The 12,406-nt window shown below is 43.6% G+C and overlaps 1 protein-coding gene across 6 annotated transcripts in view; it reads left to right on the top strand.

Annotated features, from left to right (window-relative positions):
* The window catches only part of PDE4B (phosphodiesterase 4B), a 194,105-nt gene extending 182,011 nt beyond the window's left edge, over nt 1-12,094 (top strand). For all 6 annotated transcript variants that reach the window (XM_049807416.1, XM_049807417.1, XM_049807419.1 and 3 more), the window contains 9 exons: nt 3-96; nt 3,207-3,385; nt 3,968-4,066; nt 4,206-4,370; nt 4,791-4,890; nt 5,596-5,750; nt 5,847-5,969; nt 7,004-7,186; nt 10,028-12,094. In XM_049807416.1, the coding sequence (XP_049663373.1) occupies nt 3-96; nt 3,207-3,385; nt 3,968-4,066; nt 4,206-4,370; nt 4,791-4,890; nt 5,596-5,750; nt 5,847-5,969; nt 7,004-7,186; nt 10,028-10,393 (1,464 nt within the window). In that variant the 3' untranslated portion in view covers nt 10,394-12,094. The remainder of the gene's footprint in view (nt 1-2; nt 97-3,206; nt 3,386-3,967; nt 4,067-4,205; nt 4,371-4,790; nt 4,891-5,595; nt 5,751-5,846; nt 5,970-7,003; nt 7,187-10,027) is intronic.
* The last annotated feature ends 312 nt before the right edge of the window (nt 12,095-12,406 follow it).

The following is a 12,406-nucleotide window of genomic DNA, read 5'->3' as shown; positions in this document are numbered from 1 at the left end:
AGTTCAAGAGGATGCTGAACCGGGAACTGACACACCTCTCCGAGATGAGCCGCTCTGGCAACCAGGTGTCCGAGTACATTTCCAACACTTTCCTGGGTAAGGCGTTGCATCCCTAGCTTTCGGGTGACTCAAAGATAACGATTAATGGCAGTCTAACACCCACCAGTCAGTGCTTGTGCCCAGCATTCCTTTGGGGCAGAGCATTATTTAAATGCTTCGATTTTTCACTTTCAAAATGGATATGGGGAGGAAAATAATACAGTGTTTGAGTAAGCCTATCCACAGAAGAATTCCCTCAGCAAATCAAAAGATTTTTCTGTTCAGATTGAATTAAGCTATTGGTAGCAGCATTATGCAATATTTGGTTTTTTGTGTTGACCTTATGGAAAGGACAAAGTCACACAAGCCAAACTGCATACTCTCATCTTTGCAACTACTGCCTCATAACAGCTGCATCTTCCCCCTTCAGAGACAGGGTTCAGACAAGTAGGTTGAGCCCAGACATTTTATGTATCGTATAGTTTCTCATTTTGCACTGGAAGTCAGAATGAAGAGTAAAGAGAATATTTTGCATGTCATTAGTTTTATTGGAGCTCATGGGACTACTGGCATGAATTAATCCTCTGTGTTTACAAAATAACCTTGTTATGAAAAATAGAATTTTCTGTGTTTTCAAGCAGCTTTAGAATTTGTGACCATTTGCAGATAAAACGAAGCTTAGCACAGGACCCTTGTATACATATCTCTGAGTCCAAGAGCTTCAAATGCTGAGTGTACGTGGGATGCCAGAGCTCGGGGGGGTAACCATGCCCTGCGGTTAAGATGGCCCAGAACACATTCACTGTATGACACGCAATTATTTCCATTAAGGGATTTTAAAGTGATTTCAATAGCCAGTTGCAACTGGAACTACCGCCTGCATTTAGGACACATCACATCATTAATAATCCATGTAAGTCGGTAGCTGCTTTGTGGGAATCCATTGGCCCTGTCTTATCGCTTAGCTTAATCATGACATCCAGAACGTGAATTAATAGAGGGAATAGAAGCAAGACTGCCTAGCTGCCAGCCAGCAAGCCACTTCTTCAGCTGGAGAGCCTGGAGCGTACACAGCGCGCCGGGGAGCATGACCACCATGGCATTTTCAGGGAGTTTGTTGTTCATGAGCTCTTGCCAGTAGGCATATGTCTCTGGAGCAGGATGTGCTGCAGCAGAAATGCTCAATGTGGCTTGATGCTGTGGACCTGATATAAAACTAATAAACCCCACGTACACTCAAGTTAGTGGAGCCTGTATCTCAGCAGGGGCTAATTGGCTGAAGCCGCTGCTGGTCCTAATGGGGCCATGTTATTCCCTGCACTCAGGCTGGCTCAGGTAACTGCATTTGCCTTTGCAGGTCTTGACAATGGTCTTGTTCCTTCCTATTCTGCTGCTTCTCACATGTTCTGTAATGGTGATGTCCTCGCTATTTTGTGGCAGTATGAAGGCCACTTGACGACTCTAGGGCCGTGTTAAGGCTGAGTGGTGCAGGCTCGCCAGATTGGGCCAGATTGCAACTTGATTGCTCATATTAAAAATAAACGAGCAAAGCTTTTAAAAGGATCTTGAAAGCTTTTTTAGGAAGTCATGCTGTTACATTTTTATGAATTACTTACCCCGCCCAATTTGGTTTAAAATTAAATGAACACATAAAATATCAGGAGTCTGCAACTGGGGAAGTTGAACTAACATTCATTTACCTCCAAACAGTGTTTGCTAGATGGAGATAACTTACAGATACTAAAACCAGATCACATGACTTCATTCAGTCTCTTGACTTTATTAAATGAGCTGAGGAAGGCACCAAGATGCGATGTCCTCTGCAGAGGGGCCAGTCCTGCAGTCACCAGTTGGTCAGTGTGAGCAAGGACACAAGCTTTAGATCCGTATGAGGGACGAAGATGAAAAACGGTGGTTTTATCGTTAGCCGCATCACATAAATGGGGAAGATCATGATGGCCTTTCAGCACATTCCTTTTCCTAAAGGTTGAGGGGCGTTGCTGCTGCCCCCGCCACCGTGGGGACGTGATTTAACAGATTAGAGATGTATGTTCAAGAATGTCCATTTTACGCTGCCTTAGTGTTAGTCACTGCTAAGGAGATTATATAGAGGAAAGTCCTTCTGTTGTTCAGCAAAAACACACAAGGGAAACACCCATTGATGTCAGCTTGAGTATTGCTGTGAATAATGGCTTCCTTCTTAATTGCAGTGTTGCAGACTCACTGGTAGTTCTTATTTCAGAGATTTTTAATTAAGCCAAGGCAAAAGTAACTAATGCCTAGATGTCTAGTCCCTCCAAAGGTCCTCAGAGATGCAAAGGTGCAAAGAGATTATAGTAGCCTTTTCTGAAAGTCCGTGAAAAAATGGTTAGTATGAAAGTAATGAGCTACTGTATCTCCATTTTAATGCACCAAATAAATCAGTAGTAAAGGCAGCGAGTAGCATATGAGGATAGATTTATTTATTAAACACATCTCCACTGCGAAGTTTGTGCCCCACTAGGTACCTACTTAATGTGCACTAATATTGTTACTATCTCTGAGCATGACAGTAGTAATATGGCCTGTGCATTTATGTTATTCTATACATATTTGTAAAGGGCAAACCTTTCATAAATCAGTGGCACCAATTTATTATTGGGTTGGTGTTTTAAGAGCAGGGGGTATGGAGATGTGTTCGGCCCTTATAAGCATCAGTAGAGTGAATGTGAAAATACATGCTGATATACTTCATTGAGGAAAAATGTGTTGTTTGAATATATATTTTATTTTCCTGGAAATAGGTAATAAAAATGAATTGAGACCTAGCCATAAGCAGAACCTGGTGCCCTTCAGGCATGAAGAGCTAGCTCCTGGACATGCGCTGTGTCCCCAAGCCATGCTGCTTGAAAATGGCTACAATGAAAGCAGCCTGGCGCTTCATGCCCCAGCAGGGCTCAGTGGGAAGGTTCAGTCTTGCAGAGGGCAAACGGAGGTTATGTGACTGTTTTGCTTTGATTTCGGTTCAGTTCGGTCCCAAAATTAGAGAATGCCCCCAGCAGAAACACATGGGTTTGAACTGGTGTGCAGAGCCACTTAATCAGCAAAGCTAAGGGTTGATTTTAGGGGGTGTGATGGGTGCTCGCACTGCAAACAATGTTGACTCATTTCACCTTTATTTGTTACAGACAAGCAGAATGATGTGGAGATTCCTTCTCCCACCCAGAAAGACAGAGAGAAAAAGAAAAAACAGCAGCTCATGACACAGATCAGTGGAGTGAAAAAATTAATGCATAGTTCAAGCTTAAATAACACCAGCATTTCACGATTTGGTGTGAAAACAGAAAAGGAAGACCATCTGGCCAAGGTATGACAGATTCTTGCAGTGCTGGGAGAATCAGTATTTATCTGGAAGCCAGGGATGGACTGCTCCCCGCCTTGTAAAACTGGAATCGGTATCCTTGAAGTGATGCAGCCATTACAAATGCCGTAATTAATGGTACCAGGCCCTAACAGCATATTCTGTGTTCATAAATTCCTTGAAAATATCCCTGAAATAATTTAAAAAATGTGATGAAGGCTGAGGAGAGCGATTATCAAACACAGGAATGTGTAACAACGCAATGTCCAGCACACTGGCTGTGGGGCCTTTGTCTCTGTCAGGGCATTTCTTCCTGCTACCTGGAAACACGCATCACAAATAATTCCCCTGCGACACAGAGAAATGTCGTCTCCTTGTACAAGTGCTTTGGCATCAGCCCTTCACAGTTACTCTGTGTTCGTGTGCTTTATTAAGTATGCATGTTCATGCGCTTACATAATTACCATAATGAAGATTGAATTTGCATCTTTTCAAACTTTTGGAAAATGCAAAAGACTTGGTGTAAGTGATAAATGCAGAATTGTCTTGAAGAATATTGTAACTATTCTCTTTTTGTCCTTTCAAAAGGAACTGGAAGATCTGAATAAGTGGGGTCTCAACATATTTAATGTTGCAAGGTATTCCCACAACAGGCCGCTCACCTGCATTATGTACGCTATATTTCAGGTTTGTGATTTTCTGTTCAGATCTGCTGTTCTTTTACAACACTATTTTAGTTTCTCATTGCTTTCTGTTTTGTTGCCTTCTACAGTATGACATCCTTATTTGATAATATGCTTGTATGCTTGTACCATTTATTATACAGGAGCGAGATCTACTAAAAACATTCAAGATCTCATCAGACACTTTTGTAACATACATGATGACGCTAGAAGACCACTACCATTCGGACGTAGCTTACCACAACAGCCTCCATGCTGCTGATGTTGCCCAGTCCACGCACGTTCTGCTCTCTACCCCCGCGCTGGATGTGAGTTACCTAGTTTGAGCTAAGTGCTTTGTGTTGGGCAGTCGTCTTAAAGTTGGCTTAAAGGTGGGGCAGCGGCTTAAAAGCACCACATTGTCTGTGTGAACGTAGGAGAAAAACCTTAAGCTGAGTCAATCACCAGTAGCACTCAGACTTGCAAAAAGCAGTGTGCTGCCTGCCCTTCTGAGGGCTCAGGTTACTTCCAGGGAAATCACCAGTAAGAAATTTCAGCAGCAGCTTTGCCTGTAATCTCTGTTTCATCTTAAAGAGCAGATGCTGCTTGTAGACCTTTCTTCTGAGTAAATGTCTTGTCCTCAGAAAACTGATTTAAAAAGCACAATTTGTTTCTCTGAATCAGCCTCCCAAACTGCTGAGAGATAAAACATAAGGACTTTTCTGACAAATTCCTTTTTTCCTTCCTAGGCCGTCTTCACTGATTTGGAAATCCTTGCTGCAATTTTTGCAGCTGCAATTCATGATGTGGATCACCCTGGGGTCTCCAATCAATTTCTTATTAATACAAGTGAGTTTTGTTTCAAATACAATAATAATTTCATCTGCAAACTCGGAAACTAATGGAAATGCATTTTCCATTACAGCGAGGTGACAAATTTTGACTTTCAGACTGCATTGCTTTCTCAAAATACTGTGCAGCAGACTAGTTAGATGGTTTGAAATAAAGCAGTAATTAAAATGAATTTCCTAACAAAGGAAGCTATTGTAGTACGATTTGCAAAGTGCCCTTGAATCTTGTGAATATTACTACTTGCTAACGCATAATAATTCTTCCACTCCTGAGTGCAAATTTTATCATTAATAGAAGATAAATAATGCTATTGCTATTGACAACGATAAAGCTAAATATTGTGGTTCATACTGTGTTCTGCAACAGGCTAAGCATGTATCTCGATTGCAAAATATGGGTATTGTTCTTCTTTGGAAAGTGTGTTTGCAGGATTCATGCTTTCTGTTGTCAGTGACTCTGAAGCCCGTAACTAAGTCAACCAAGTACTATTTTGTTCATTAGAACAGAGCAAAGGGCTGTTTATATTATATACATATGTGCTCAGATTAGAAAACCGCGCACTCTTGGCACACATGAAGAAAAATAAAATAACGTTTCCCGATTTATTGCATACAGATAAACGTTCGGTACCAGGACAAGCGTTTGCTATTTGAAATCACACATTTCACATGCTGGAGTCACATACTTGTGTTGCTTTGCTAGATTCCGAACTAGCCCTGATGTACAACGACGAATCTGTCCTGGAGAACCACCATCTTGCTGTGGGTTTCAAACTGCTTCAAGAGGAGCACTGTGACATCTTCCAGAACCTGACCAAGAAACAGCGTCAGACGCTCAGGAAGATGGTGATCGACATGGTATGACCTATGCACATGCTGCTCCTCTTCTTAAACAAAAACATGGCTTCTTTTTATGCTTGCCCGTACTGAGATCCTATTTTCACTTCTGTAAAGGTATTGGCAACAGATATGTCCAAGCATATGAGTCTGTTAGCTGATCTGAAGACTATGGTGGAAACCAAGAAAGTGACCAGTTCAGGAGTCCTCCTTCTGGACAACTACACAGACAGAATACAGGTACGTCAGCCAAGTTCCCTGGATTTTGTGTATTTTGTTCAGGAGTGAAGAAACCATGCTCCTGTTTTTACTGTGGCTTTTGAATGGACCATATATAGAAGCTACCGACCTAAATTTTCAGCAATCATTTTCTTCTGTTCTGCACCACAAAGAGGTACAAGGTGGTCCCATATCTTTTAGATAAAGGGGATTATGTTTTTAACACTTAGAGCACAGAACTCCAAACATGCACGTTCTTCTGAAGTTAACCTATAAGGCTGAGTTTTTGAGGGCTCCTGAATTTCCTTGCTGCTTTCTTCCATTTGTTTCTCCTGTCGAAAAAGTATAGCAAGATTGTTACAGCATTGCGAGATTGAAAGAATTTATAACTCCATAGCTAAAGCAACTCTCACACTGAGCTGAAATCAGTGATGTACAATCTGTTCCCTATATAATCTGATCCTTGATTTACAGAAATGACAAAGCAGTACTGGAACAGGTCTGCATAGTTACTAGGACAAGATACATCCTGATCTTCTCTCCACTTTGGTGGCCAACTTCTTAAGAACAGTCTCATGGGAAAACTCTCCCTACATTTTTATTTAAGACTGCTGATGTTAAAACAGGTCACTCTGTTGCTGTCTAAATCCTTGCGGCCACTGTTAGACAGGCACATTTTGTGTGTGTGTGGAAGGGATATTACTCATTTAATACAGTAGGAGCATTTAACCATCTGAGAGCATGGAAATAAATTTTGAATGGTGGGAAGCACCTGCATTCCAAAACAAACCTGTATGATGTAACTGACATTGCCACAACTGCACCCCCTGTAAATATCGACTTGTCTGAAAAACATGTAGCACGTTTCACTTTTGAAGTGGACCATAGCAGCTAGTCTCATATCCAGAGATGTTACGATGTTAATATTTTTATAGGCTGTTGCATAATCGAAGAGTCTTGTGCTTAAATGTCCTGAATTAAGCAAGCAGATACAGCTTGAAACAGTCCTCTATTTCCATTTGATTTTATGAGTTTTCTGATTAATGTAATCACAGGTTCTCCGAAATATGGTACATTGTGCAGACTTGAGTAATCCCACAAAGTCTCTGGAGCTGTACCGGCAGTGGACGGACAGGATCATGGAGGAGTTCTTCCAGCAGGGAGACAAAGAGCGAGAAAGAGGAATGGAAATCAGTCCAATGTGCGACAAACACACAGCGTCAGTGGAAAAATCACAGGTAATTGGCTGTGAGCTGCATTTTTGTACTGCCTAAACTTGTATTTTTAAAGTGGAGACAAAATTCATCTGCTTTCTCTAGCACAATTAGGCAAACAGCCAGCTGTTCAGAGGGTTGGTTCTGATTGACCCTGACATCCAGCTGTGCCTGAAGCTCATATAGACTGGCGAGGCTTTTCAGACTCCTTTATGTACCCCTCGGCGTCTCTTCATTTCCAAATGCATGTTCATCTTGCCCTGTTTGTGTCCCAGTTTTCAGAATGAGTTGATTTCCTTTTGTTCCCCAGGCTTGAAAAGTGTAATTCTGTTCTCCCCTTCCTTCTGCCAGGTCTATTCTGCCTTCACACCCTCCAGCCTCCTTAATTAGCACCTCCTAAACCTACTGACATCATGTCCCGTGTTAGACATTTATAGCTATGCCAGCCCCATTGAACTGCAGGGTTAGGAGCTTCTCCCAGCTGAGAGACACTGGAACTGGACTTCTCCACTTCAGGACACTGGAAAAGTCTGGATGTCAGTTGTTATTCAGTCTCGTGCAGAACAGTTTTGCAGTGCGTGATCTAGCCAGTTAAGTTAGAGGTCTGATGGAGCTGCTGTGTGCTGGGTGAAGTCAAGGAAATATTTATTTATGTCAATACAAACCTTAAAAGGAACTGGATATATCTTTTTTTTTTTTTTTTTTTTTTTTTTTGAGATTTACTGGCTCATCCCTAGTTCTAATTCATAGATTAAACAGTTACAAGGTCAGATTTTGTTCTGACCTGTGTAGCAGAGGGCGTAAAATTTAACCCGGTTAGTCTGTAATGAAGCCGGTAATTTATGTTTGCCTAAACGTATTCCAGTCTTTATATAATGGTGTCTTGGTTGTTGTTTTTAAATGACTTTAGCAAGTCATCATTGAGGTTTTTCAGCTTGAATAAGTAACAAAATTGATGATAATTATTTCCAAATGTCCTCTTGGGCTAAGCCAAGTGGTTTCAAAATTATTCACTCAACCGCATGGTGATTTTGTTGGAAAAATCTGTCTTATTTGTTAACCTAACAAGAAATGAATCCTTTGGCCAGGCTTGGCCAGAAAATGCCCATGTGCTCCGCATGTGAGCTCCGATTAATTTTTTGTTTCACATATGCACTTCACAGAGGTTTCAAAATGGCATTTTTGCTATGCAAAAGGAACAGGGATTGCACGAAATGGCTACCATTGAAATCCCAACTAGTGGCAAAGGAGAAAGGGAGGTGGGATGTCCGTTCTGGAGTGAAACAAGGAATTGGTTGGAAGATAGTACGCAAGTATCGCAAAGCTCTAGATGTTGCCTCTTTACATAAAAATATTTTAAGATCAGTGCTCAGCCACCTGGCCAGCTATTCCATGATTTGGGATGTTTGTTTAAAGGAACAATGTTTAAAGGAACTTCGCTGGTTACGAAGTGACCGATCTCTAGCCATTGGTGCTGTATAGCCCTTGAGCATTTTGGGTGGTGGTGAACATCGGCTAACCATACCGAATTTTTTTTCACTTTAAAAGTGCTCCGGAACATGTGCTGCAGGAAATTTTCATCACCTTTTTGTTTAAGCTGCCTCAACAGTATGTTACAATTGAATGTTAATGGTTCTATTGACATCCTGTTGTGTCTGAAGGAGGCATGTGTGATTTCCAAAGCAAACATCTGCACGTTGAGTCTGGCCCCTCTGAGAGCCATTTTCCTGCTGCACAGAAATGTTGTCCAGCGGAGCGAGGAGAGAAGTGACACATTCTGCCAAGACGGAAGAATTTCAATCCTCTTTATGGCCATTCAGTTTTCTCCATCCTGGACGTACGTCCTCTTAGTCAGACAATTGAAAAATGGTTTAGCTCAGAGCTTACGCGCCAACCGGCGGAAGGACTGACGGACTCGGCCGCAACCCTCAATGTTTCCACCGCTGGCACGTCACTCCATGGGAGTCGGGCAACAGCGGTCTGGCCGCCTTCGTGCAGGAGGAGTACTTCTTGGGATGAGCTGACCTGCTTTCTGCCCTCTTTCCAAAACAAAATGAAAGGAAAGGAAATCTCTACCAGGGCCAGCTCCGCAGAGAAGCACGGTGGCTGCTTTGGCAGAGTAGAGGAGAAATGCTGAAATGTTTAAAGGTGCAGGACCGCGAAACAGTTCAGGATAGGTACAAACTACACACCATAGTAAAATATGCCTGAAGGTCAAACTTCAGTCCGTAAAAGCAGTGGCATTCGGCGCTAGGGCGGGTGGAGCACTGGCGTTTTCACGGCCGCCAGCCACATCAGTACGCTGGGGTAACGGCAGAACTGCCGTAAATGCACCAGCCTTGTCTGCAGTCACCAGAGAATCCTATCGGAGAGACAGCAAACTTTCTCAGTGCTTAGCGTAGAGGCAACGATCCTCTAAAATGCCTCTCTGCACTAACAGCTGGTAAGAGGCATCCCTCAGTGGGGTGTTCCGTCTTCAGAGCGATGGCTTACCCCGACTTCTGCAGGGCAGGGGTTGATCCGCTGGTCGGGAAAGGACGTCTACGGGGATATTTAAAATCACACGTGCAGCCGGGATGGGATTGGCAGCTCCATCACTGAGTTTCCAGGTGGCTCCTGCTTTTTGTTAAACTTTCATCCAAGGTTTGATTTTGGACAAGACGTCAACCTAGCCCAACGTTGTAGGTGCAGCTTTGGGTATCAGATGATTGTGTCTGCCATTAGACTGTGCTGGTTTGGGAACTTGCTCTGGGGTGGGTATTTTGCTTGTAAAAATCATGTATTAACAGCATTTGAACTTTCTAGACACCCATCTGCCCCTAGCCATTCCCCTCCCCTAAGCACGCATGTTCCTGTGTTTCTCAGGTGGGATTCATTGACTACATCGTCCATCCGCTCTGGGAGACGTGGGCTGACCTGGTGCAGCCCGACGCCCAGGACATCCTGGACACTCTGGAGGACAACAGGAACTGGTACCAGAGCATGATACCTCAGAGCCCATCTCCTCCGCTGGAGGAGCGGGGCAGGGACTGTCAGAGCCTGATGGAGAAGTTCCAGTTTGAACTGACGCTGGAGGAGGAGGATTCGGATGGACCAGAGAAGGACGGCGAGAGCATCGGCTACTTCAGCAATACAAAGACACTCTGCGTGGCCGACCCGGGGGAAGAGGACCCACAGAGGGAGGCGAACATAGAAATTGTGACAGAAGATACGTCTCCTGTCGACACATAATGTCCTGTACCTGTGTGAGTGGATTTTAAACACTTAATGAGCATGCAAGCAGTCTGATGGACTAGCCTGCAGCCTGGGTCTGAGGCCTGTGTCTAACATTGGCTAAAAGATCTTCCCAGCTACTTGAGATTGGAGTCAGGGTTAAAGATCGTGTAGTGAATGATTGCTCAGGAAATTAACAGGTGATTTACATTGTGGTTTAAGCCTTGTCAGCTAAGAGCATGGTGTTGTCCTGGAGCTGGCTTGGGTTGTGACTGAAGAGTAAATGACACACAACTGAGAGATTTTATACCGTTAGTTTTGGAATTTATACCAGTTAGACTGATAGAAACTACTGATTAATAACTCTCCATATAAAACCTGTCCACCTGACCACCTGTCTGCAGACCTGTGTGCCTTCTTTGTAAACACTTTCATGTCTTTTCAAGAGTCTATTAATTAAATACACAGAGTTTAGTATAAAAAACGACACAAAGTGTTTCAAAATTGATGGATACTTTTTTGATTCTTCCTGTTACAAGAAGCAGTCTTCCTTTTTTCATGGGCAATACCTGTCACTTTATTGCAGTTAATCACTTTTACGGATTAATAGAAGGGAAACCCTCTGTTTTGCATTACCGCACCTTTAATTGTCTTCTTAATACCCCAGGCGACCCATTTAAAGTCACATCATGCCACCGTGCACCATCTCTGTTCGCTTGCTAGGAATAACAGTATTTTTTCCTCAATGGGGTTTTATTTTTGTCGTGCGCAGGATAGAGGGTAGTTTGTTTCCATGGCACAGCGCAGTACATATATAATAAGCGTGATAAGGCAGCGTGTGACGCGCGTTCCCCCTCGGCAGCTCCTTGGCTCAGTGGAATTTGCACGCTCGGATATTTGTGTTTCTCTCGCCTACCGTTCACGTTTCCTAGGTTTAGGTCCACCGTCCTCCTCCTGCACTGCCTTGAGCTCTAACACCTCCATTACTGTTTATAACAGTGTATTTATTACGTAATGTATATACTGTAATGTTTTGTAAGTTATTAATTTATATGAATTAACATTGCCTGTCGGCGGCGATGTTAATTGTGTAGAAAACTCGGAACAAGAGTTGCCTTTTTTTCTTGTAACCTTTTGTATTGCATAAAATACAAGAACCTGAACATAGCTGAAGAGACAGACGCAACCCAGGAAGGGCATTCGGGTGGCAGCCGCCCGTGGGGGGGGTTCGTCTTCACGGCGAGCCGAGAGGGGGGGACCGGACCCCAGGGCAGCGGGCAAGCGGTTGGAAGTGCTGAAAACCTAGAGGGGGGCAACCGAAAAAAGAAACCCCTGCGAACGGGCCGGCTTTTAAATGTCACGTTCCAACTTCTGAACAACCCAATGTGAATTTCTATGACAAAAATGTGAACTGATGTAATAATTGTGCTGTGAAACTTCTTCTGACAAAGCTTGTCCGGCATCGTGAGCGGTGTCAATCTCAGTTTGTAAAATATGTTTCAAGCTTTTGGTCCAACTTGTGACTAACTAGTTAATGAAAATAGCACAGTTGTGCATGATCAATGGGTTTGTATGTCTGTTGAACACTGCATTGTTCCAGGTGGTTATTTTATTGTTTCCAAAAGTTTCACACAATGTATGTTATAGTATTATATATTGTGTTCAGATGCATTCTTAAGAGATTTTTATATGAAGTGAATAAATGAAAGCATGACCCTGCCTGCGGCTCTTTGTGCTGCTTTTTTTTTTAACAGGTCGGCATGGGCAGTATCTCGACCGCAGGCGAAGGCGGCCGCGCTCGCTGTGCTCAACTGGGACCCAGCTGGCACCCGGGGCGGGGGGCACAGCAAAAAACCCCTCCTGTGGCCGAAACCCAGCAGACACGCAGAGCCCTTGTCTTACAAACGGGAAGAGAAGAGTTTCTGCGGCCGGAGGGCACGGCCGCCCTCTCCATCGTGCCGGCTGCGAGACCTTCGCCTTCCTGAGCGGCAGCCGGCGGCAGAGCGGGGCCGGTGCCGGTGGCAGCGGCGA

The sequence above is a fragment of the Accipiter gentilis genome, chromosome 8 (assembly GCF_929443795.1).
Source record: "Accipiter gentilis chromosome 8, bAccGen1.1, whole genome shotgun sequence".
Classification (NCBI taxonomy): domain Eukaryota; kingdom Metazoa; phylum Chordata; class Aves; order Accipitriformes; family Accipitridae; genus Astur; species Astur gentilis.
The sequence above is the reverse complement of the archived record's forward strand: the minus strand, read 5'-3'. Positions and strand labels throughout refer to the sequence as shown.